At 38.7% G+C, this 27,636-nt stretch overlaps 1 protein-coding gene across 1 annotated transcript; it reads right to left on the reverse strand.

Moving 5' to 3' along the window:
• On the reverse strand, nt 1-27,636 carry HMGCR (3-hydroxy-3-methylglutaryl-CoA reductase). Its single transcript, XM_036763380.1, has 20 exons — nt 27,243-27,636; nt 20,958-21,145; nt 20,111-20,222; nt 18,587-18,674; nt 18,170-18,254; nt 16,833-16,938; nt 14,031-14,137; nt 13,809-13,925; nt 13,101-13,261; nt 12,457-12,704; nt 12,174-12,340; nt 10,281-10,475; nt 8,645-8,803; nt 8,343-8,500; nt 5,979-6,084; nt 3,708-3,878; nt 3,254-3,394; nt 2,985-3,143; nt 2,367-2,521; nt 1-2,233 (listed from the first exon to the last, which is right to left on the reverse strand). Exons 2-20 carry the CDS (start codon nt 21,120-21,122, stop codon nt 2,179-2,181), a joined length of 2,655 nt encoding a protein of 884 aa, XP_036619275.1. The 5' UTR covers nt 21,123-21,145; nt 27,243-27,636; the 3' UTR covers nt 1-2,178.

Below are 27,636 nucleotides of genomic sequence, written 5' to 3' on the forward strand. Positions count from 1 at the left end.
TTTTTACACGATGAAACAAAAATATATTTTAGAAAACAATGTAAGCCTTGTTGAAGGCTGGAAGGGCAGTCTTTTTAGCTTATATCTGTATTCCACATTCCACTTAACAAATGCTCGTTGACTGACTACAGCAATACAATTCAATTCTACAAAGGTTTACTGAATGCCTCCTTTCTTCAAGCCGCTGCACTGGATGCTGTCTTTATGTCATTCGGTCCTCTGACTGAGGTGAGCCAATCAATAAAGGTCACTACTTACACTTGAAGAGAATTAACTTATTTTTCATTGTTTACTGAAACTGAAAAAAAAAATTCTGTACCAAAACGTATACAACTTAGTAATTGTACAAAATGTTAATTTTGCAAGACAACGGCTGGTAAGTTACATTCACCAAAATGAACACTGAACTAACCTTTCACTGTCAATCCAATGAAAGTTCAGATAAATAAGTCACTGGCTGAAAATAGTCAGTAACAAGAAGCAGCTCAAACTCCACATACAAAAGGAAAGGTGAGTCTTTGATAACAGTATCATAGAAAGAAACATTCGTGGGTATTACATGCTACTGCAGCATCACTGGAATGTATCACCGTCCATCTCCTACATCTGACACCAGCTTTATAAGACCAACACTTAAAACGTTAGAATGGACATAATACAAAATAAGGAGTTCTTTTCCATTTATATAAAACTTGCATGTTAAAAAAAAATACAGCATCTCTCTTCATCCCAGTTAGGCTTAAATGCTTTTGTAGGACCATCAAAAAGGCTTGTGTCAAGTGTTCTGCAATTACCAACTTCCTGGCTACAGGAAAAAAAAAAAACATTCCCCCTCTGGTGCTCATCCCTATGGCTCCTTCATTGGCTGGAAGGCTCACTGGTTAAGTCCTATTTATTCTCCCTCATTAGAAATGCTACAAGAAGTAGGCCAGGGCTTTCTGGATAGCATTAAAGAACACTACTTTACGTTGCCCAGGCTCTAGTATTTTTTCAGTGTACAATTTGATTTGTATTTATTTAACAATTTCAATAAACTCCTAGCATCAGAGGCATTATTACAACATATACAGTTTGATACAATAGTTTACAAAAAAATGATGAGGAATTGTTTTTAGTTAAATAAATTACAATAACTTTCTTTTAAGAAAAGAAAACTGGCTTAGAGAAAGAGTATCTTTTCCCCAACAACTTGTGTTTCTCAAGCTGAGTTGCACAAATAAGCGGCCAAGGTCCTATACCTGATCCTATGAAACACCTTAATCTAAATGACTATACTTAAAAGGTCTGATGTTTTAAAGAGAAACATCCGTTGGAACTGTTGCATTCAAATCCTTCTTTAGTAAGTGGCTCAAAAGCTTCTCCTGTGTTTGCTAAAGCTTTATACAGATAGGCGTGTAACAACCAATCTGCATCTGGACACAGTAAGTTCTAAAAAGGACCTTAACAGCCTGTATGAGTAAACACAGTGATTTTTTGGTACTTCTGGCACAGAATTGTTATGTACTATGTGTAGCACATTATTCTATAGTCTGGTAAGAAAAAAAAAACCTTCAAAAAGCTTTTTTCCTTAAAAAATTAAAGCAGAGCCCCCTTCTTAAGAGTTATAGCTTAAATGCTGCCAAAAATTGAATTAGACTGGCACCAAATGGAATACAATGAAAAATTTTACTCTTCTTTCTCAAAGTCCTAAGACTTGGGCTTAATAATTTGAATATAAAAATCACCTACAAGTTTTGATAACTATAATGTAATTGAACTATTACTTTAGGCTAAAAATTCCATTTTCTACCTGGGGGAAAATAAATCTCCCATTGATCACCATTAAATTTGCATATTTATGAATCTCACCAAAATCAAAAATTATTTTTCCAGCGTATTCTTTCAGACATGAGCTGGTATTTACTAGCTGTGGTACTTTGATGCATTCATACCTAAGTTGGTATCTTTCAGAATAACACAAGTATGCAGAACACTACACTGCCGTCAGATCTGGAAAAGAAACTTTTCTTGGAGAAGTAATCTTGAACCACTGAAGCCAGCTGCCTCCCTGAACAGGCCTAACTGTCCTCTTGACAAGACATTGCACTGTTGTTTTTTTCAATTCACAGATTTTATACATCAGTCCTCTTTAAGATCCCATTCTCATGAGAATGCTCGAGTTCAGAAATGCAGTGACACTCAAGCCACTTTCTTGGTGCAGGTTCCTTGGAGATTTTGTAGGTTTACTTTTGACCTAGAATAGAAAGGACAAAAATGATGAGACACAAGATACTACTAACACAAACAGATTCTTCTCAATTCCTTTGGAACTCTGAATCCTGTATGATTTAAAAGTGAGAAAAACAGACTGAACACTGCAGTCCTACCTGTTGTGGATCATGTGGCTTTTGACTAGGTGTCCTGCAGCCAACGCAGCCATCAGTGATAACTCCCCGGCCATAACTGTACCACACACGATTTTTGCGAGCTGACGGGCATTTTCACCAGGGTTGTCTTTGCATGCTCCTTGAACACCTAGCATCTATAGCCAGAGAACATATTTTACCCTTACCATCATACCAAAGGGTTGCTATTGAACAGGCTTTTACAAGGGTGTGGGGTATGTCTATATAAGCCCTTACAACAGAACAAATGGCACAGAGGTGACAACCATTTTTCCTAGAGAGGTACGTGGCTATCCTCGCTATGTGAATCCACTTTATGGCTAGTAATACATTCAGGTGGATTAAAACTACTCTCATTAGTTCTGCCAATCTATGTTGAGAACTTGTTAAATGACATCTCAGAAGAAGACTGATTAGTATGGTATGTACGAAAACATGCTTGTTAGGCTTACAGGAAAAAAGGGGACAAAGTAAATAAAATATGATGAAAGTGTTTAGGTGAGCTCCGTGTGATGGAAGCTGGCTATCATATGGATACAGAATAAAGTCAGGGAAGCTGCTTGGGAATGTCACACACATGCACTTTTGAGGCTTTTATACCTGCAGACAGGCCTGCTGTGGTAGCAGGTTGGTTCCTCCACCAACAGTTCCTATTTCTATGGATGGCATAGTACAGCTGATATACAGGTCTTCATTTAAGGGGCCAGTTGCTTCCATAAGAGTGATACAATTAGAGCTGCACACATTCTGAGCTGCATCCTTTAAAAGGGGAAAAAAAGGAACATAGAACAGGAATGAGAGATGTAACACACAGTTCCCTGAGATTCTGAGCAGTAAAACAGAACAGAAAATCAATTCAGGGAATTTACCTGCCCACAAGCAATGAAGATGGCAGTTACAATATTGGCTGCATGTGCATTATAGCCTCCTATGCTACCAGCCATGGCTGAGCCCACCAAATTCTTGCTTATGTTAACTTCAACCAAAGCTTCTGTAGTGGTTTTTAATACCTAGGAAAGAAACAAGTATGTTTAAGTTCTCCCTGAGGATTTTTAATATTTGCCTGTTTTTGTTTTTTTGCAGGAGTGAAGGAGAGGGACATGCCAGTCAAAAGGGCACATTTCCCAGACCCATGAGGTAGGAAGAGCAGAATTCTAGCCCTAAGGAATCCCTTTCACAGAAATCACTAATACATATCATGTTGTCATAAAGGCCACAAATAAGAAACTACTCATCTTTGGTGTTGGTTTCTCATGCATATAAATAATCTGCATTAATTTTTCTTAAAATAAAACAGCCTTTGAATTTGATTCAATTACTTACTTCTCTGACAACCTTTGCTGGAATGACAGCTTCACAAACAACAGATTTTCCTCTTCCCTCTATCCAATTTATAGCAGCAGGTTTTTTGTCTGTACAGTAGTTACCGCTAACGGCTAGGATTTGCATTTCAGGAAAAACTTCATGAAGTTTTGCAAGTGCTTTCTCTGTTCCCTATAATGAAAAAAACAGAGACACATTAAATCACACATCCCCTTTTCTTCAGCTACTCACACAGATTCTCATGAAACTCTACTTACACACTTCAAGAGTCTATCATTTCATTGATGTAAGGAGCTCCCTCCAGGGACAAGATGGATAGGGGAGAGAAAGCTAGCCTTTGGGTCAGGAAAACCCAGGTCCAAATTCCACCTTGGATGCTTATCTACTAAGTCACAGATGGGCTACAATCTGTATTGCTTAAGTTCTTCACACTGATGAAATGTATGTATTTACATACATAGGTGCCGCCCTTCACAAAGATCACAACTGTTCTATGAAGACTTAGTAGACTGTCTTGAGAACTGGTGTGACCCCAAAGTTCACCACCCTGAAGCTCCTCTGGACACGACTTCAGTACTTACTAGGCCGCTCCTTGAACAGACCATGTAGTCACAGTCCTTCCTCCCCAGGCTATGCCCAAAGCCTTTTGAGCCTGGAATGACGTGCCAAAGCTTGTGTTTTGTAGCCTGGGCCTTTGAGGGCCCTCAACATCACACAAACTCATTGGCATAGGACTTCAATAGTGGGCATTCACAGAAATATTTTCGCTTACGGCCATCCCATGCCAAGGGAACCACCTTAGTGGAACTTTAACGGCGCATACGACCGCTTGAACAAAACGGAATAAATAGCTGTTTTAAGAACTATTCCAGTAACTAAGTATAGAAGCCCTGCATCCACCATCAATTATGCTGAAGTCACCTTTTTTTTCCTAAGCTGAGCAGATGTGTCCAACTCAAGTGAAAAAGGCTCTTTGTGAGTAGCTAAGGACACATTTTGAGTTGTGGCTCTCCGAAAATACTTCAGTGGTACGCATACGTGTCACAGATGACTCACTTGAACCCAATAAATGAGTACTGAATAAGTTATTTCTTTAGGTGTACTAAGCTATTGCCTGATGGTCTGACTTACCAAGCTTCCAAAAAGACACTAAGATCCTGTTTTGGTTTTTTTTCCTAGCCTAGGATTAACATTTCTTGCATCCATGCCTATTCTCAAGCTGTTTCTCACTGCCTAAAAATTCATCTCCACTTACTGAAATCTTTGCTCTCCTTTTAGGGAGTAAGCTCAGAGGCTATTTCCCCTCATGAAGTCTTCCTTGATGCTCTCTACTGCCCTCACATTTTCATTTGTACAGTTATTTGAATTTTTATCTTATCTCTAAGTGACTATAAATTCCAAGGACTACTTTTTAGTTATCTTTTAATATGTTTTTAATATACCTAACATATATACCTGGTGAATTATAGGAAAATAATCCTTATATTGCAATTAAAGCCCTATGTAGATTTAGTCACTGTTTTTCCTTTTTCTTTGACTTCATTATGAAACAGGCAACCATGAAAAATCAGTCACTGGCCCAATCAGCACATATGTAAATATTAAGTAGCCTAAGGTATGCTGGGAAAATAAAATGCTAGTCAAACAGTCTTCTTGGAATAATACGGGCAAAAAGCAACACATGCTGACGGCACTACAAACACATCTCCAAGTCTCCTAAGTCAATCAACATTTACTAAAGGCTTATTCTGTGCCAGTTACCATGCTAAGTGCTCGGGATACAAGCATATACTTCAAAAATTAAATAACATCGACTTGCAAGAAGTCTACATTCTAATGGGGGAGACCAGTACTTATAAAAATTAAAGAAAGTCAGATACATATTTATAACAAAGTGGTTGAATACAAGATAGTTTGGAAGAAAGTGCACTCGCTATTGAGACCACGCAAAAGATGGGGCTTGAGTCGTGTCACAAAGAGAAAGAATCTTTGTAGTCATGAGAAGAAAGGAAACATTCTTAAGAGGATGTATATGAGGTCAGCACCTAAGTTTAAGGTGTGCAACTACAAAGGGTTAACTTCAAAATCCTCCGCCCAGTTTCTTTAAGCCAAGTTCTACTTTAGAAATAATGAAGCACCAACACTCAAGTCAAACTGAACAACTGCAAAAAAATCAAACAGAACTGAGGGTGGTCATTTAATGTGCCTCACTATGTGATGGGTACATAGTATTGAAGTCAAACACACTGGTCACATAACTCCAGAGCATACCTTTGAAATCATATTCATTCCCATGGCATCCCCTGTCCTGGATTGGAAACGGATATAGGCATTCCGACCAGCCAGACTAATGTGAACTTTCTGAAGACGCGCAAACCTATAAATGAAATCACCAAAAGAACGTTAAAGTTGAAAGAGGTCTTGGGACTGATCGACTTCAAACTCTCACTCTATAGATGAGTCACCTGAGGCCCAGAGAAACTCAAATCATTAACAAGCTCTCTTTTCGTGACCAAATGAAATCCTAGACACTGCCTCAACTGTGTCTCATGTTCAGATGATATATGAGCTACCAATAGGAAGCAAACAAAAAAATGAAAACTAAAATATACTGGCATCAACCTTGCTTTATTCCCAGACTCTTACACAGAGATTTTATTTTTTAACTTCCATTCTCAGTACTAAAAAGCAAGCTACCCACACTAAACAGTATAAATTCAGCCATCACCTCCAACGAGCTTCCTTGCTGTCATTCTTGGCAATGTCCAGATTCATGCTGAGGACAGACCGTAAGACTTCGGTCTTGGCTCTCTTGAAGAACATTAATGGGTTCCTTATTTCCAAGTCTGATGTGCTCTCCTTCCTATCCCACTCTCGCCACTATTTATCCTCCTTGACTTTTGCAACCTGACACTGCTATTATACTTTGTTTTTAAAAAATAATTCTTTATTGATATCCTTTCTTTCAATATCATCTAAATTTCTCCTTGTATCACTCCTCCCCCTTCCACACTCCCAGAGAACTATCCCTTGTAACAAAGAATTCAAAAAAAATCAGCAAAAGTAATCAATACATTGGGAAAAAATCTGACATTATATGCAATGGTCCAACCCCCATGTAGGACTCCTCTCACCCCAACGTCAACCTCTTCAAAGGGGTGCAGGGAAGTTTCAGACTGTTCCCTTTGTTCCTTTATGGCCTACACGACCCTCACTGGCACTTCATTTTTCTCCTACCTCCGAGGTGCTTTGCTGACTCACTGCCTGGCTCCTTATTCTCCTCCAAAGTCTGTCTTGGATCTTCTCTTTCTTATCCTTTCTCACTCGGCACTATCTCAGAACTTCACTTACCTCCTTTGTGAAGATGTAGATGACTCCCCACCCCAGCTCCTCAATTCCAATGCATAGTTCCAAGGGCCTGTTAGCTAGCTTCACCTGGTCGAGTCAGTGACACCCTCTAACAAGCCCCAAATTGAAATACTCTTGCCCCCTTCAAAACCGTCTTTCTACCTAACATTTATTTAAGTTGATGGCACCACCATCCTTCTAGTTAATGAGGCTTGTAATGTTTAACGTATAGAGGTAAAAATTTAGAATTAGAGGACCTGATTTAGAATACCAGCTGTTATTGCTTCTGTGACAATGGATGTCAACGCACCTCTCTGCCTCCATTTCCTCATTCATAAAATAAGGCAACTGGATAAAAGTCTCTTCCAGATCAATACTCTTATGAAGCTTTTAGCCTTCCTCACAAACCAGCTTCTCACCTTGACTTCTCATTACCTTTCCTGAACTCGCCTAGCTTTCACAATCTTATTTTCATCTCTGATGAATTAGTTGCAAAATTAGCAATTATTAGCAATTAATACGCTAATTAGTTGCAAATACCTAAACTGCTATTACTGATTGACTGTTCCTGGCACCCCCAGTGCCACAACCTCAGCTGAGGCTTTTACTCCATCTCATCTGGTCTGGTACAAAAGTCTAACTGGCCTCCCCCAGCGCCTCCAATCCATCACATACTCTTAGCTGCCAGGTTAATCTTCCCGAGCACAACTGTCATCATGTTGCTCCCCATCACACCACTCCCGTGATCCTCACAATTTTACCTATTCGATAAGGTCCAAATTCCTCAGCCTACCTTTCAAAGGCCTATATTATGTTATGTGTGACCTTGCAAACATCAGTTTCCTCAAACACAAAATGGGAATACTTGACTCAACTTTCAAGAATGTGAAGTGCTTTGTAAACGTTAACACATTATAAAAGCATCGGCTATTATTATTATAGCCCTAAGCTATCTTTAGAGCCTAGCATAAAATCTTGTAGAGTAGGTGCGCCCCCCCAATATAACTCAATTCTAAAAGTCAAAATTTTCCCAGAGCAAAATAATTAATGGATTCAAAGAATCCTTATAAACCACACATAACAATTAAAAAAAAAAACTTGCTTGCCTACTTCCAGGGAAATAAACAGCCTTCAGTCTTCTTTTCCCTTGTTTTCAATTATTATTACGGAATTTCTATGAGTGTCTCTAAAGTTGATTAACATATCATACTATCTTAAGCAACTATGATGGCAGCTAATGAAAATATCTTCATCCCTGAAACTTGCCACCCGCCCACTCTCACTCACCTGCTGGTGCTGTCAAACGCTTCCTTTATTATCTTAAAGCCTTCAGGACTTTCAAGCCAAGTCTTCATCTTTGCAGAGTCACATGCGCTGGGAAACCTTACTACTGGCCCTCGAGTCATCCCATCTGCCAGAACACAGCTACTTGCTCCTCCACCAAGCTAAATCAGGAAATAAGAAGCCAGGAAGAAGACAGTTCATTATTATTATTAAAGATTCGCATGTTAAATAAGGAAAAGAATTCTTCTGCTTGTCCACAAACCACCCTGATGGCCTCACCAGGGGCAAACGAGGAAGTTACTTACACATATTGCTCTACAACCCCTGTTGGTACTGGCTACAAGACAGCCTTCAGTTGTGGCCATTGGGACCTGGAATTCTTTGCCATCCAGAGAGAGGGGCCCGGCTACTCCAACGGGAACAGGCATGTATCCAATAACATTCTCACAGCATGCCCCCATCACCTAAAAGGTCAAATGATGCAAAGAAATACTAACAGGGTTGTAGTTACACACATTCAATTATACTACTGCTATTTCTCAATATATACCTTTTATCAATCAAACTCTCTTTACATTTGGTTTCTTATTCTATGTATGAAACAGAAATAGAGGATTTGTACCTTCATTTTTATATATCATAGAATCACGGATCCAGAGAATACAGCTGGACAGGAATCTAGAGGAGCATCCCCCTCCTATTACAGATGAGGAACTGAAGTCCAGTATAATGATTTGCTCAAAGTCAATACAAGGAGTAAACGACAGAGGCAGAATTTGGACCCTGGTAAGTCCAAAGCCCCTTCGTTTTATAGATGAAGAAAATGAGGCCCAGAAAAGCTAGTTAAGAGACTTGTATGAGGTCCCACAAGTAATAAGTGGTAGAACCAGGGGTTTAAACCCAGGCCCTGATTCCAAATTCACTGTTCTCTTCATTTGTAGAATAAAATAATGCACTGTAATCAAATAAACCCCAAATCCTCCTCACTTCTCAAATTTGGACACTTCTTGAGTCAATTCTCTAAACTTCAGTGGAGAAGATAGAAAATTTCAAGGAACATCCACCTGTAAGTCAGTGACATATGCATGCTTCACCATCTAATTCCAAACCATTTTACATAGAAACTAACTCTAAGTTTAACTATGTGAGAACAGGCAGAGAAGAAAAAAAGGGATTACTACAGGCGTGGTCTCCTAACTATTCTCTTTCAATATACAATTCTTCCTAGATACTTCATATAGTTAGATGTTCATTCATGTGGGGTTTTCCTAAAACTTAACAATTCCACATTTCTAGAAAGTGTAAAAACAAAAAAAAGGACAAAACCTCAATGATTGTCTTATCTGGTCAGACAGCTGGAATCAGTAAGGATTATCCTAGAGCTCTATCTAGCTAAAGTAACCAGAATGGATTTTGAAAAGGTTAAATACCTTTGGATCAAAATTAAGCTTTCCTATTTTATACACACACACGTATATACACATACACACATACATATACATGTTTGTATAGATAGATATATCCATATATAAGTCAATGTTCCCCTTTATTAAACAAATTGTGCATGTCTGAATATATACATGCATGTAACAGAAAAACATCATACGTATACATACTAGTTACTCAATAATTTGCATATGTAGTAACATACTTTAACTAACAGTATATATAACTGACATATACATATATGTACATATCTGTTATTCAATAAAGGGAAATATTTGCTGGATGTTATGTATCTATAAATACGTATATTCCTATATATAACAGTGGAGGGGAAAGAAATACTGGATTTTTAATGTTGTATCATAGGAATTATAGCTTGGAGAACATTAGCTGTTTATAAAAAGATCTACATATTATTTATATTATGAAATCCAGTTAAGGAAAAACATTTTTTAAAACTCCAAAGCATAGAAAATCTCTGTTAAAACTACTTACCAAAGAATAATTATAATCCCTGTATGGTAAATACTCTAATGAAGAGGGTTCAGGAAGCTTCTTAGACAACATTTGTCGGCGAATAGACACACCTCGCTCATGGGTTTCCATCAAAGTTTCCAATTTATAAGCTGGAATATGCTTAGCATTGACTAATCTGATGATCTCAGCATCACTGAGGAATTTTGCACCTTTCTTTAAAAAAAAAAAAAAAAAAAGGATGGGAGTGAACTAAGTTACACCAAAGGACTTTACACCTCTTCTCCCTTACATTATTATCAACAGCAAGGCATCTGATATTGCTGTCTAAAGTTCTTACAAAATGAAAGTGATAATGAAATATAATAGCACATAAAAACACCATTGAAATTTTGGAAATACTTGGCCATGGCCACATTACAATACTTAAGGAAGAAAAATGTACACGGCTCGGCAGTGGTATGTGTGGCTATCCTTAAAGGACTGTGATGCCATTGTGTGTACTTCCTCCACTGAGGGAGACTAAAACATAACTCAGCTGATGGGCTTTGCTAGGTGCTACATCTAAAAGTCCTGCTTCACTTTATCACCCGGGTGATAACCTTCTTCGAAATTAGCTAAGATGATTTTAGGGTCAATCATTGGACCTATCTGTTGCCAGCTTGGTAGAATCCACCACAGCTTTTGCTGGCACAGCCTTCCAGAGTTTAGGGTCACCTCCACACCATGAGGCGGCTTTGGAAAAAAAGACTTTAGTGGAGAAGTATATATCTATGTTCTGGAGTTTAGACTTGATCCAAGGTGATCTGGTTAAAGTTAGGTCGGGGGAGGAAGACAGAAGGAAAATGCAGAAATTTGCTACATTTCCACTAAATCAGTATCACTGAAGACAAACAGTTATTAGCACTTCAAGGCTATGGGTGATGCCCATAGGAATCATGAAGGAGAACATCCTCCATCAGATCTTAACAAGCTTTAAAAGCCTGATTTTTCTGGCTAACATCAAGACAGCCATTAGATGGAGTTGGACCTCTGACTCACAATCATGTAAACGAAGATAATTTCATACATCATGGGCAACATATCTAGTTGAAGCATATCCATCAGGTAGTATATTTTCACCTTAACCAAAATTTGTTCATGTTTTTAAAGAAAATAAATCTAGTAGCTAAGCAATCAACACACTATTCATATGGAAATCACAAATCTCAAAATTTGTCTCTTCATGTGATTAAAACAGTAAAGGAAATTTTTGTTCTATTAATTATTCCAGAGAGTTGGGAGCATGCTATTAATACATACCCGGCTAGTGGGTAAAATTATCACATGAATAACTAAAGAGGGAGTGAATGTAGTACAAGAAGAATTGAATTAGTTTAAGGATCAAATGAGACTCTGAATGTTGGAAAAAAAATAAAAAAGTTTAAAGCTTTATAGTAAATGTAGGGTATTACTACCTTATATACATGTACGTTTAAGTACCTAGTAAAATTCCTAATTGCAAAGGATGTTCACACTGTGCTTTTTCCTAGGCTTAGACAGGAAAGATAACTTACATGTGTATTAAGGAAAACAGATTTGCGTTTAAGAGAAACTGACCCCCACCTAAATACATAACAAATAAAGACTATACTTATATATATGACTTAGAACACAGTCTTCTCTCTTATGTATGGCTAGCTTCAGATCACGCCAGAAAAACATTGTGTTCAAGGGCAGTAAGAGGAGAAAGGTATACTACTATCAATAAGCAATGTTTTTATAATTTCAGGCTCTAAAAATATTTCTTTGATCTTACACTTGTAAACAACACAGTGTGAGGATGATTACATAGTAGGTACTCAACCATCTGACAATGGAAATTGGGAATTTCTGCCTAAAGCAAGATTGGAAATTTGTCGTTTTTTTCCTTACCTCTATATTTTCAAGTATCTGGAGACATTCTTCATTAGGACGTGGTTCAGTGGGTAGTTCGATTTCAGGCTCAGTGTTCGATGATGTTGGATGTGCAGCTGAGTTACCCAAAACAAATGTAACCTTTGATGTTTCAGTTTCTGCCAATAAGGGCTTTATAACTTCAGCTGTTTAAAAATACCAGAGAAAAGTCCAACAAAACTCAAGTTTAGTTTACAAATATAAGGAACAGACAGAACTTACCAACTACTTTTAGTACTTGACAGAATAGAGGTACACACACCTTTTCTCTCCTTGTTATGCCCAGATTCTTCTTCCATTTCACTGAATTTCTGCTTATTTCTGGCCAACACAGGTTCCCGTCTACAACAGGTGTCTGGAGCCTTCTTTTGAATCATCACAGGAGACGTGATGGGGTTTTTTAATGACAGTGTAGACTCTGTTTCTGCCTGTTCAAAGAAGATGTACTTGACAGCCAGAAGGAGAGCTAAACTAAGGGTGATCATTTGTTCAATGTCCATACTGATCATCCTAAATTAAAACAAGAAAATTAGTGTTAATCTTCACCAGTATAAAGTTCCAACTAATAGTAAAATATTAGAACAGTAGTGATATGATAAAAATAAGTGACTATATGAGTTGTGATTTGCATCAGCCTGAAAAAACTCTTAGCATGAGAGCTCCCTCTACCAACACAAGCTGCAATACATCTAGAACATACTTATGGAGTCCAGAGAAGTAACCTGAAATGCATAGAACTTAACAGACTTGGTTGGGGTCACACAGCTAGTAGGTGTCATAGGTAGGATAGGAATCCAGGCTTTTGTGACTTCAAGCCCAGGACTCTACTCAACATAAATGCTACCTCTGTGAACAAACCTAACAAGAAGAAAAGAAATATAATAATTCAGGCAAATGTTAACTTACTTAGAAAGATAAAACTGCCAGAGAGAAACATTAGGTTCAATTCTTTTGGACACATTTTCATCCAGTCCTAAAGCAACCTTAGAATTTTCGGCGGTACTGTTCTGAGATGATGGATCAGCTATCCAGCGACTATGAGCATGAACAAGAACCAAGCCTAGAGACTGAAACAGAAAAAAAAAATTTGTTTCAATAGTGAAATTAACTTTATCTAGGCAGCAAAGTTAAAGAATTTTCTAGAGGACTAAAGCAACATTGCCAGAACGGAAGTCCGTGGAGCCCTGAATAAGGTTTTTCCAAGTACATTTAAGCCAAAATACTATACTCTCCCATACACTGATGGAGACTGTATTTTTCCTATGCTCAACAAATGAATAAGCAAAAAGGTATGATATCACCTCTCCTCTCTGAAAGGAAAATAATAGTCTTTAGACCAACAGGCCTCATCTTGGCCTCAGCTATATATACTAACTAAAAATATTTGTACCAGCAAGCTACTTAAAAGGCCATAGGAAATATAAGGAGGACTGACAGAATGATGAAAGAGGTGATACAGAAAGAAAGATTAATAAATGCAGGGAGGAGAAAAAAACAATAGAAAGGAGAAAAAAAGGCAAGAAAGGGCAAGTACACGTGGGAGGAGGATGAAGGAAAAACAGGAATGGGGCAGAAAATAAGAACATTTTTCTTTTCAGGAGAAGAAAAACTTACCATAATCATCTTGACCCGCTGAGTTACAGGATTTGGTTTATTTTCTTCTTCTTCTAAAACACGGGCAAAATGACTGAGTTGCCATATTGGACGACCTTCACGACTTTCCCGAGACAGCTAAAAAAAAAAAACATCAGGTCACATCACACAGAAAAGATTCTATTTTTGCAGCTAAAGGTGTAAGAAATCTCTTTCTGCCATCACCACAGCAGCCACTCTTACCTCTAATACCAAAGATACACAAGCTGGAAAGAATGTCATGAACACAAAGTAATTGGCAAGGACTGACATGCAACCAAAGCAGCACATAATTTCAAGTTGTCGAACACCTGTTTGGAGAAAAGGGAAAAGTTTGAATTTAGAAAATAACATACCAGATGGACTCTGAGGTCTCTGAGTTTTGACTTTTTTTAACTGAACCTGTGATATCGTCTGGTTTAGTCAACTACAAGTCCCTACTCTCCACCAAGGCAGATCAGTACAGTTTTGGTGACTCAAAGTCAAATTAACATTATCTATGGTTTTTGTATTTTAACTTGTTTTGTTAAACATTTTCTAGGACACAGATTATATCATATAGTCTATGTCCAAGGCAGAATTTGAAAGTAGGTCTTCCAAACTCCCAGTCTAGTCTCTATCACTATTCAACAAATGCCTCTTTTAACATTAATAAATTTAAGTTACATAATATGCTAAAGATAAAGGTTTTCCCTGTAGTTAAAGATAAATGAAAGTCTTAGAATAAGCTTTTTCACTGATGAACTAGCCACTCAAGTCCAAACGACAATGTTCACAACATGAAATGAATTCTTGTATTCATCAATGAGTTTCATAAGCCCTTTCAATGAAGAGCATACTTAACCCTCTTCTTCACAACAAAGGTTATCAAACTTTTGCCTGGTCACTCGAGATAATAATATCCCATGAATATTATTTACCTAACTCTTCCTACAAGTTACTGAAAACAAACAAACAAAAAAAGACAACAAGCCAAATCTAAAAGAACAGATATTTTTTAAAAAAACTTTTACTACTGAATTTAATCAAAAGTACAGCTTAATTCCAAGGGACTGTATGAAATGTACCCCACCATAAAAAGAGATGAGGTTTATTATTATGAAAAGCTGAATTTCAATATATCGCTTTTAGTAATTTTAATAGTCCTTCCATTTTAGTTATTATGTGATCAACTACAAGGAAAGTTATGCTAAAAGGCTATCTAAAATTAAGAAAGCTGTTTCTGCTTCAAATTGGCTTTGACATATGATAATCTCAAATCAAAGAAAACTGCAATTATGTAAAAAGCTTGTCTTGATGTCCTTTACACACTAAGGCAAGTGAAAATACTTTGAAATGTTAAAAAATATGTAATGCTGATATAAGGTATTGTAAAGAATGCTTGCAAATGCCTGTATCACTCTTACATGACAAAATTTTGCATTTTACCATTTTTTATACAAACTTTTGTTGCACAAAACAAAGCCTTATGTAAATTTGAGACAAATATATTTCTAAGCTCTCATTTGCAATCTTGACCTGAATTACAGGCAAATTTAAGAGAATGCTTTTGATATAACTAGTAGTACATACAAACCAATTCTTTTAAAGTGGCTTATCGTTTTTCAAAACTAGGACTATCAGAAAGTGAGAGTACCACTTAAGACTTGAATATAATAAAATGAGCTAATTTTTCTTGTCCTGAGCCTGTCTTTCTGCACCACTTCATTACTGCCATATAGACTACCAATGCCTTATTTTTCAAAGAAAATAATGCATTCACTCTCTTTTACCTTTAGGTTACAAAATCCTGCTGGTTCAGGCTTCAACACCATTAAAATCTGTCCTATCTTCTCCACCCCTATATTTAAAGTTCTGATTAGCCTGTTTAGATAACAAGTACTTTCTCCTCACTTCTCAGACTCTCCCAGTAAGTTCAAAATGCCTGTTATTTTCCTTGCCCATTGCTTTGATCGCACACCTTAAACTCTTACACTAGCTACCCACTGCTTTCTTTATCAAATTCAAATAAGCAATCTTTGGTTTCATGGTACTCAACTGAGCCCCTGTCCCAGATTGTCTAATCTCACTCCCTATCATTTTCTCCTATTTCCTTCTCTACAAACAAGCAAGTCTTCCTTGACCTTTCAAGGCCTCTATAACTTAACAAAATCCACTCAGGCACCTTTTTTGCTGGGACAGAACATTTGTGACCAACAGATGTTTGGTGAACGAATGAGTAAAAGCCAGCGTTCGCACAAGTAGTAAGGTAAAAGAAAAAAAGAAACTGATATTTAATACAGTGCCTAGTGAATTGCAGTCCATGGATATTAAGTAATGACAATGGTTCTGTTTTCTGAAGATACAGGGAAACCTTTAATGCCAAAAGGGAATCATTTCCACTATATTAGATTAGTAGTTAACTAAGTGAGAAGAGAGAAATTCAGGCCCAATGACAATGGATCAGAAATTTAGAAAGCATAATCTTACAAAATTTTAAAGCTCCTTTAATTATCATCAAACAGCATCAAAAAATCCAGCCCTAGAGGTATTTATCCTTAGCATAAGATAGATAGATAGATAACTATTATCCAAGCCTAACTATACATGCCAGCTTATCGGTCAATAACACAAGAATGTAGGCCCACAAATGATTGTCCAATCAATCCCAATCAGTATTCTCAGGCAGGAGTGTGGTAGGGAGCTAACTCAGTTGGCTAGTCAATGGTTACAGCAACAGATGAAGGAAAAGGGAGACAAAAAAAGTTAACTACAAAAATGATGAATTCTACTGGGGCAAATAGACGAGCTCATCACATGTAAACTCTAGAGAACCAAACCTAAATAAGTCTAGTCCCATTTCCTATCAAACTGAACAAATACCAAGTACCTATTACTCTCGAGGCAGGCTGATATGTAATCAAATTCTAAATGTTATACTTCAGACAGTGACTAAAATTTGGCCAGAATAGAGCTAGGAACTTAACTTATTCCATACACATTTATTCTACTGAAAGAACTACTCACCAGACATGGTACCAACACCAATCACAAGACATTCGACAAGGGCATCGAGTGTGAAAGTTGGGCCTAAGATTGCCATTCCACGGGCAATGTTTTCTCTTACTTCATCCTACAACACAAAACACCTCAATAATGTTGGCTACATGCAAAAGAAGTGGATGTTTTAAGTGTGACATAGGTACCAACAACAACCCCAGTCTTACATTTTTACTGCTTCTAGAAAAAGAATAGTTATGAGGAACTAACGGAAAACTACAAGGTTACTAAAATTACAATTCAGAATGCTGTATGGAGGAGGAAAGATACAGACACTGCTTTCCCTTCCAGTGAACAAAGCATAATCTTCTAAGTATAATCTTTCTTCTAAAGGTGCATTAATCCTTTAAGTCAAAGGTTTATTTTTTACTTTTTTGAGGGTAGGGGGTAATGAGAAGGAAATTGGAGGCCATGATATAGCACAGGCAGCCATATATTTTCTCCATCAGTAGTAAGACTTGACTTACAATTTTATACTTGAGACATCATATTCATTATTATGATAAAACCAGAATCATATCCTTGACAGTATATTGAGATAGAGTATATAGGTCTTTATCAACCTCATACACAAATCATATGAGAACTAAATTTTGGGAGAGTAGTTTCTGCAGAAGTCTTGTTATTTTTTAAGCAAATCAAAGTTTTGTTTAGGTTGACTGATATCCAATGGTTTAAAATGTTAGATTATTTGAAGTCACTGGCGTTTCCAACATGCTAGACTTGGACAGGAAAGAATGAAATAATTTGGAAATCAATCAACCCCATAAAGGGGCTCCTTCCAATAAGCTGTTCTAAAATTCTAAATTCTTCATTATGAGAAAGTAGAAGATCCCAAATTCTAGCAAAGTCTGAGTTGTGACATGTATGGTCTGACTATAAAAAGCAATGAGGGATTTCACGAGCTAAACCCTCCACACCGAAATTGGTCTCTGACTTTTCATAGTACAGTTGTTATTTTCACAACTCCTGAATTTCAAGTTACCCTTCCTTTCATAGAGAAGCACCATGGTATAGAGAATACTAAGCTGGCTAGGGGCTCAGGAAAACCTGGGTTCATGTCCCACCTGACACATACTGGCTGTTAACCTAGGCCGAGTCATGTAATGTGTCTCAGTGTGCCAGGCAACCTTCTAAGACTACGAAGTAGAAGAGTAAGGCTGATCCATCGGAGCTGTTGGAGCTTCTAGAACCAATGAAATCACAGGGCCACTACAAAAGTTCCTTTACTTGGCTCTACTGCCCTGTTAATTCACGTGCTAAAGAATCTTAATACATGCTCTGTGCCCCTAGGTAGCACTTACCTGTGAGTTAGAACTGAGGGCAAACTTTGCTAAAGCACTGGCTCGGGAAAGGTCAATCAAGAGCAGAAAAAAGGGCAGAGCTTCACTGAAAAATAAGATGATCGAAAATATCAAAAAACAGCATCACTGAAACAGGTTTTTTTAAAGGCAACATGCTAACAATACATTATCGGCATATGTGTTCCTAGGGTGCAAGAGTCATGTGCTACTTCCTTCTAGTCCTCTCAGGTTGCACATAATGAGTGCCTGCTTACATTTACTGAGTATATGCACATCCACCCAGCCACATGTGACCAACTCTAGATTCAGAGAAATGTTGTCTGCAAGTGCTATACTCCAATGCCATCCGCTGAGCCTCTGGACTGTTGTGGCAACTTACATTTAGACACAGAGTATGTTTAGGTATTAAATACTCACTTCAGGCCCGTCAACTCTTTATCTAAGAAATGAATAACAACTGTGCTGAAGACAAAGCTTGAGAAGATGGTAAAAAGGCCGGCGATGCCTAAAATAAAAAATCATGAACAAAATTAAAGTGATGCATCTTAAAAAATCATATCCCCAAGATTTAGTTGTGTGTTATATGCAATAATTCAATAACCATTTCTTAAGTACCTACTATAGGCAAGACACTGTGCTAAGCACTGGGGACACAAAGACAAAAATGATATGGTGTCTGACCTCAAGGAGATGATATATTTTACTGAAAGGCCTAATGTCTACAGGTTAGTAAATACAAAGTATACACAGTAATACAAAAATAATATAATCAGGAGGGAAGTTCTAATACCTGGGGAGAGGGAATCAGGAGAGGCTTTGGGTAGGAGTCTGAGCCTCAACTGGGCTTGGAATCCTTCAAAGCTGCACACTTTAAGAGGCAGAGGTGATAATGGAGGCAATTCATGTCAGGGGTGAGAGGGTACCACTCATGCAAAGACACAGAGGCAGAAGATGAAATACTGGGTAGGGGGAACAGCTAACTGAGTGGAAGGAAAGTGTATAAAAAGGAGTATTATGAATTAAGACTGGAAAAGTAGTGGAGTGACAGACTGTGAAAGGGCTTTATATGCCTGGCTGAGGAACCTGCACTTTAAAACAGAAGCAGAGGGAAGTCACTGAGAAGTAGGAGAGTGTCAGGGTCAGATCTGTGTTTCACCAATATCTCTCTGACCAACGTGCAGAGGGTGGTTTGGAGAGGGGAAGAGACTGGAAACAGACTAATTAGGAGGCTCCTGCAACAGTCCAGGCAATGATTACGTGAATGGAGAAAATAGGAATGATGCAATAAGTGCTGTCGAGTTATAACTAAAAGTCGTATGGGAGTGTGGGGGAAAGGGAAGAGTCAAGGATCATGCCACAGGTCGTTAACCTGTAAATGAAAGATGATGGTGCCTTCAAGTCAAAATGTAGAAACCTAATGGAAACTCCAGTGATATCCAGCAAAGCAACTGGGAATGTGAGACTGGAGGTAAGGCAAGGGATTAGGGAGAAACAGATAGATTTGGAAGTCACCTGCACTGAGTTAATCAGTGAGCCCAGGGAAGGTGATATCAAGGCAGAGTATAGAGGAGAAAGAGTACTCAGGACAAAGTCTTACGGGACACCAATATTTCACAGGAGGGATGAAAGAGAGAGAGGTAATTAAAAAAAAGAACCAAGACAACGTAGTGTTAAGGAGTCCAAAGGCGGAGAGAGTTGGGAGTCTCAACAGTGTCAAAAGCTACAAAGGAGATTTGGGGTTGCAATTTTTCCAGGTATCAATAAACATCTTTGGCTCATTCCAATAAAGAAAAAGAAGACTGCAAATATTTCTCATATGTACAGGTAAAATATACATATAACATATAGTCATGTATATCCACATGGTAAAACACAGTAGAAAGTATGACAAGACCTGATGATGTTTGAGGTAAGAGAAGCTAAAAACAAACAAAAGATTACCCAAAATATATTTTGATCCAAGCTGTCTTAGATTCTGGAACTGAAAGTAAATATACAGGATTGCTATGCATCGTGTGATTGTCAGAATGATAATATCACTGCTTAAAACATCCTGAAAGGGGAGTAGAAGAAAAAAAGAAAATATACATTATTTTAAAAAACAGCCCAAAAGGGTAATTTTTACACTTCACTGTTCTTTACATTAGCATGATCAAGTGAACACATCAAGTTTCCAAAACACAAAAAATTTACACAAAAAGCCCGTTTAAGGAAAAGTCAGTTTTGTGTCATTCAATCAGTTTAGCTATGATATGAAGTAGAATTACAAGTCACTCTGCCACAAAAACCAAATTATGTATACTCCAGAAAAGGTATTCTTTTCTTATACTTGAGAAAATTTCACCTCCACCCAAATGTTACCTATTTCCAGAGTGTCAATATAAATGACTGTTCCTAATAAATACATGCAGGCAATAGTGAAAGTGAGCCACACTGGTGTAGTGGAAAGAAAGTGCCTTGGAGTATGGAAGACTGGTTCAAGGCCCGCCCTCCACACAAACTACCTGTGGGACTTAGAGAAATCACTTAACCTTTCAAGGCCTTGGTTAATGTTCTCTGACTGAAAACTGTCTATTTGCATGAATGGAAATAAGGGAATTACCGTATCAGTAATCCCCTACGCCAAAGAGTCCGGGACTTAAGTCTACATTTTTAAAAACAGTAAAACTATTGTATTCATTATATTTTTAGACTGTTACTAAACTATTAAACAATAACTCATTAGATAATCTTTTTTTTTTAATCTTAAAAATCTCAAAATAAAAGTATCAAAATGTATTTAACTTACTTCTTCAAACTTTGGACATTCATAATTCCAGCCACAGATTTTGTCATTACCAGTAAACATGTTCATGGACATCATGCAGATGGTAAGAGTCACAGTGCCCACTATGACTTCCCAAGGATGGGATGCCACAAAGAGGCCATGCATTCGGAAGAGTCTTGACAACATTGTAGCCCCTGAGTCCTTTGATCCTGAAAGACATCAAATGAGGATTCAGTTTATTTTTCATCACTAGAGCTGAAAGATGCATTCGGAGGAAACAGGCTGTAACTCCTTGTATTTAATATAGTATGGTATCTTGCCCATGTAAAATTAATAAAATATTACCTGACAGTATTACTGAGTGAAACAGAAGTATACAAATCAAAAAGAATGGCTTCTGTCTGGTACACTTCTCTATCAGTGCATACAATTCTTTTCATGTTTCTCTGAATGTTATTTTTGCCATTTCTTGGAGTGCAATAATATTCCATTACATCCATTTGCCACAATTTCTCCAGACTATTGTCCATAGACTCACAGAAGTTAAGAGCTAGAAGAGACCCTTTAAATCTAGTCCCTACTACATTCTACTATATTTAGTCTGACACCTTCATTTTAAAGATGAAGAAACCAATGCTTCCTCAATAAGGTTAAATCTTTTGTTCTAACTACGTAACTTCTATTTTACTTACAAGCAGCTACTGTAGCATGCAGACGTGGAATAAAAAGCATGTGTGGTCATATTATATGTCCACATAATTCATAATCCCCAAGAAGCTTTATAGATTTTTCCCCCCATTTATGTCTGTTTCAACAATCCAGCTAGCAGCTGCTGTGGGGGTGTAAAACCAACAACCACCAGCTCACAGGTTCTTTTGATCTGCTTTACTAAGGAAAGCAACGTTAAGGGTTTAACAATCTTACTTTAATCCAGCATACAAATATCATTCACTTAGTTCAGGGGGAAAAGCCAGCACTCTGAACTTCAGAACAAATCCAAACAAATTACAAACATCAACAGACAGACCTTGTCTGATTCAAATCTCAATGCACAGTTACAAGAGTTTAACCAAGTCCCAACATCTGGGTTTAGAAGATGGAGAGTTCTTAACTACAGTTGCCTGGAGTCTCCACATCAAGGAGCCACCAAGAGTGAGGGCCCTAAGCAAATAGCTCTGTCTTCCCTTTTTATGCAGTTTCAGACGTCATCAAATGTCATCTGAGCGACCAGAACTTAGGAGAACTTAGGCTCCTTCGATTGGCTCTGGTGTTAGCACCTCCCTTCACTGGCCCCACCTGGAGCCCCACCTTAGTTACCAATTCACACCCACATAGGCTTAGCACCTAATAGGGGTTTGGGCCTGGGGCTTAGCACCTAGTAAGGCTCAAAGACACTTAACTAATCATTTTAAAACAGTAAGAAAGTCCCAACTTAATTGATATTACAATGTCTTAGCTGAATCTCCCACAGATGATTTCCTCCAACATGCATGGAGATTTTCTAAAGAAAAATATCTGAAAGCAGCCAACCAAATAAACTCATATTTCATGCAGAATTTAAGAATTACCTTAAAACTGAAAAATACTCAGCCTGATGATTTGTACAAGTCAAGAATCTCAAGACGGACTAAATTTAGGACTTGTAATCTTAGAGTCAAAATTTTCTATGCTAAAATGAACATTTATTTTGAGCACACTAATCATACATGAAAATCAAGAGAAAACTAAGGTTGAAAAATTAAGCCTCGAGGGGAAAAAAATAACAACTATAATGCCACTAGGCTCACTGTTGCTATTCTGAAGAGAATGTAACATCTGTAGCCACAAACAGAACCGTGTCATCAGATCTATAAGGAAAAATGAAATGGCAGTATGTCCCAGCAGAGAAATAAACAGTTTTTCCATGACTAAAAAAAAGCTTAATAAAAGAGACAGTTTCCTAGAGAATTCTGTCACAATTTAGATACTGGTTAAAAAAAAATTTTTTTTAAAAAGTCACTTGGATCAAAAATATACTACTCCCATTTAAAGGCTGGCAGTGATGTACATAGTCAACAATATCAGAATTCTTCAACAACTGAAAGAACTGCAAAAAGAATATAATATACCTGCCACAACCAGCTTAGCTTAGCAGATGGAAGCAGGCCTCGCAATTAAGAAGACATGAGTTCAAGTCCTACCTTTGACCCGTGATGCCTGGGCAAGTTATTTAAACTCTCAGGGCCCTAGCAACTCTAATAAAAGTCACCAGGAGTTCTTTATATCAATGAAATCACAGATCCAAAACAACAAAAAATACTGCTATGAAGATGTAATTCATCCACCGAGCCATAGGGACAATCTAAAATCACTGAACACAATGCATGTCTTATAGCTCAGGGAACAAGGACACAAGGACAAGGACAACCCACCCCCCCCATAGCAAAATGCAACATGAAAGCACGTCTAAGCCTTTACAGGATTCAAAATACTCTGCCATACACTTTTTCATCTGAATCTCACACCGCTGTTTGGGGCAAGGAGAGTTACTTACTTACAGCAGAAGTGTCAAACGACTGCCCCAAAACTCTCCAACTGGAACCAAACGCCAATAGAACTGAAAAACTTAAGATACCATAGGCAGGGAATATTAATTGGGGACTTTCTAAGTCAATATGTGGCCCCTCTGTTTCTATTTGAGTTTGAAACCACTAGTGCATATGATCCAATGAAATACGTAGCATTTCAGCCCATATTAATTTCTGACATCCTGGAGAACTTACTGTTTACATCGCATACCATCAATGCTAAGAAAAGCACCTTTAAAAATAGTCCGCAGGCAGCTTTTTCATATGCTTTTAAGTAACAGATTCTAGTAATCTACTATGCTTATTTCTCGGCTGGGACCTACTGCTATTATTTCATTTTTCCTTACAGAGCGGATGACATGGTTCTATTAGCTGCTACAGATGTTACATTCTCTTCAGAATAGCAACAGTGAGCCTATAATGGCATTATAGTTATTTTTTTCCCCTTGAGGCTTAATTTTTCAAACATAGCTTTCTTTTGATTTTCATGTATGATTAGTGTGCTCAAAATAAATGTTCATTTTAGCATAGAAAATTTTGACTCTAAGATTACAAGTCCTAAATTTAGTCCGTCTTGAGATTCTTGACTTGTACAAATCATCAGGCTGAGTATTTTCAGTTTTAAGGTAATTCTTAAATTCTGCAAGAAATATGAGTTTATTTGGTTGGCTGCTTTCAGATATTTTTCTTTAGAAAATCTCCATGCATGTTGGAGACCACAAGTCCTAAATTTAGTTAGTCTTGAGATTCTTGACTTGTACAACTTAGACCCTAGACCCTAAAAGTGACTATACCATTTGTTTTCATGACTGAAAAGCATTTGTTAATACTCTGTCTACACACTGATGCTGGACAAGGCACATTATCAATTAGATTTAGAAATTTATAATCTATTCAGTGAACAGGACTTAAGAGAAATGGGTTGAAAATAAATCTGAAAACTTTCCTTTCAATTGTGAACCAACTTACAATATATAGTGAGCTGCACAATTCCTACACTATATAAGTTCCTTTGTATTTGCAATCATATACTGGGGGATTTAGCCTAATGTAGCACCTTGTATGAATATTCTTAAAGTGAATTAACCTATTTTTTTGAAGTTAGCATATCAAAATGATTCCCAGTCCTCAGGAAAATAAAAAAAGTTATGCTCTCTAATTAGTTCAACTGTAAGTTGAATTGAAAGCAGTAGAGAATAATCATCTGATGCCACAATTTCTATGATATTCTTAAGACATACTCACTACAAAGAAAATTTCCAGGGAGCCTCCCAAAACAAAAAAGTTATCAATCCCTCACAATCCTGCAGTATTGTCTTCTCTGGCTAGAATCTTTGTAACGTTTAGGGGAAAAAAAACTGATCTGGCCCACACTCTGTACTCTCCCACCCCTTCTCATAGAACCTTGTAGAACACTGAATATAAATTTTGTAGCCAGATTTACTCAGGAGTGTTATAACACAATAACTGAAAACCATCTTTTTGGCACCCATTTCTCACAAGCAACTACTATTTCCTTAGTTATTAATTAATACATTTATTTGTCAAAGAATTAGTCTTCAAACTTACAATAAACCTGGTCTACAAAACTACAGAAAAATAGGATCACAGAAACTCAGAATAGGGATTTTATCCAATAGACAGTATATACCTTGGTTTATTCATTTAGAGGGATCGGCCTTGAAACATGGTCTTTCAATGGCATAAAACTGTATTCTGCCATAAGCAAATGCAGTTCCAAGCACTTGGGCCAAAATTAAATTCAATAAATTTTCATTGAGCACCTATAATAAAGCTTATATTCACATAATACTTTGTAAAGGACTTTACATAATAAGAAAAGTGGCATGGCAATAATACATACTGAATAGACTGCTGCCTTTGGCATCAGAAAGGTCTGGGTTCAAGCTTTCCTTCCAAGGCACACTATCGGTGAGATCATGGGCAAGTCATTTAGCCTGTGTCCCATGCTATCAGTCCCACATTCTCTTCCTTCCCTTTCCTCCCCAACCCTCATCCTCCCAAAGCACCTAGGAGAGACTATACTAGGTCGTGGAGCTACAGAGACAAAAACAACAGTCCTTGCTATCAAACAAGTTCTGTACTTATTGTTCTGATTATTTAAAGTGTGTGTGCCTTGTCTCTTTGAGGGAAATGGTTTTATTATCTCCACATCATCTAATATATTGCTAGATTTATTTAAGCATATTGTGAATGCTTAATGGCTATTTGATGTACTGAGTACTACTACCCTGACAATGGATCTTTCAAACTTTCCACTAAAGCACCAGTTCTAATGGGAGATTAAAGCAGTCTCCACTTGGTTATATTTGCTGAGATTGCCAATCTGGAGGTTTTTGTCCTGCCTCAGCCGACAACCCTAGCTGCTGTCACTTGTTCTCAGCTTCCTTAACTTTTTTTTTTAAGTTTATTTTTAAACTTTTTTTTTGAGGGAGGAAGGCAGGGCAATTGGGGTTAAGTGACTTGCCCAAGGTCACACAGCCAGTAAATATCAAGTGTCTGAGGCCAGATATGAACTCAGGTTCTCCTGACTCCAGTGCCAGTGCTCTATTCACTGCCCCACCTAGCTGCCCCCTTCCTTAACTTTTAACATGAAGATACTGGCCTATTAAATGATCTTTAAGGTAATCGGCATGACTATGATAGGAAAAGGCTGACTTCTGTGACATGAGCATAAATTTATTAATTTTAGAACTAGGACTCAAATAAAAACTTTCCCAATTTTATTAATAGGTAATCCAGGCTGAAATTCAGACTGACCTAGAGATGAAATATGCTGCCTAAGCCTTCAACCCATCAAGAACTCCAAACTAGACATTTAAAAGTCGGTCAAACAAACATTTATTAAGTTCTTACACCATACCAGGCGCTGTACTAGTTACAAAGAAAAGCAAAGGCAAGATAGGGGTAAAAGTCTTTCTTCCAAAGGATGTGACATCGGTATTTGGGACTTTTTAAAGGATTTTCATTTGCTTTGCTCTTTCCCCTAAGCCTAATCAATTACAGGAAATCTACACTAGCCGAACTGGAGGTGCAGGGGTTGACAGCCTATTCGAACCCCTCCCCCCGCGTCTCCCTACAAGAAAATCAGGTAGGGTCCCCAGGCATCCTCTTCTACCGCATCCACCTACACCGCTCCGGACAAAGTCTCGGGCCCCTTCCTGGGGGCGGCTGCTCTTTTCTGGGAGCCCCCGGTGTGTCAGGCGCTGGCTCGCCCAGTCAGTCCGGCAGAAGCGGGTGAGGGTGCGGATGCACAGGGCGTGACCGCTCCTCGCCCCCGATCCCCACCCCGGCCCACCGCCCCCTCCGCACTCATCTCCGCCCGACGCTGCCCCGGGGCCAGCGAAGCTCCCTTCTCAGCGCCTCAGGGAGCCCCAAGGCCGTTCTCACCGCAAGGGAGAAGAGAAGGGCGGGGACGGGCGGCACTGACCGCTCGGACCAAGGACCTCGCACGCACGCACGCACCCACCCACCGCGTCGGCTCCAGCGGTTAGAACAGCCCGCCAGGGCCTCAAGGACGGAGGGCGGCTCCCTCTGCGTCCTCGGGGCCCCTCGGGCCCGCACCCGCAGAGCCGGCTTCTGTCCTCCGCCGCCGGCGCCACGGGCAGGCACCTCCCGGGCTCCGCCAAGACGCCCGACCGCGGACGTGGCGCAGACCCTGATCTCCACCCGCCTCCGTCCATCCCGCCCCTGACCCTGGGCAGGGTCCCTTCCTCACCTCGCCGCCACCCTGGAAAGCCTTCGGGATCCCAGGCTTGGGCGCTCGGACAGCAGTCTCCTTTCAACGGAGACGCGGGGCGGAAGGAACCAGCAGCTTACGCACGCAGGGAGCCGAAGAGATCGCGGCCAATCAGAGAGGATCGTCCGATCGCCCAGCCAATCACAGGGGCGTCTACCGGCCTGACGGCCTTACCTCACCGGCGGTCGCCTTAACAACCGCCCACAGCCCTGAGTCGGTTCAGAGAAGGGAGAACGCACCATCTCTCACCATGGCCCGCCAACCAATGGCGAGCCCGGCTCCCGGAGCTGCCGCAGCCCATTGGTCAACGGGCCCTGGGGGGGGTATAGGCATCAAAGCAGCCTAGTATAAAGGGATAAAGGATGTAAAGGGT

The sequence above is a fragment of the Trichosurus vulpecula genome, chromosome 1 (assembly GCF_011100635.1).
Source record: "Trichosurus vulpecula isolate mTriVul1 chromosome 1, mTriVul1.pri, whole genome shotgun sequence".
Classification (NCBI taxonomy): Eukaryota; Metazoa; Chordata; class Mammalia; order Diprotodontia; family Phalangeridae; genus Trichosurus; species Trichosurus vulpecula.

Excerpts from the sequence above, each read along its gene's own strand:
- HMGCR (XM_036763380.1), bottom strand. The coding sequence starts at position 21,122 with ATGTTGTCAAGACTCTTCCGAATGCATGGCCTCTTTGTGGCATCCCAT. Across the intron at positions 16,939-18,169 it reads CCCTCAGTTCTAACTCACAG|GATGAAGTAAGAGAAAACAT; the intron begins GTAAGTGCTACC and ends TTTGTGTTGTAG. Across the intron at positions 13,926-14,030 it reads GTGTATCTTTGGTATTAGAG|CTGTCTCGGGAAAGTCGTGA; the intron begins GTAAGAGTGGCT and ends TTTTTTTTTTAG.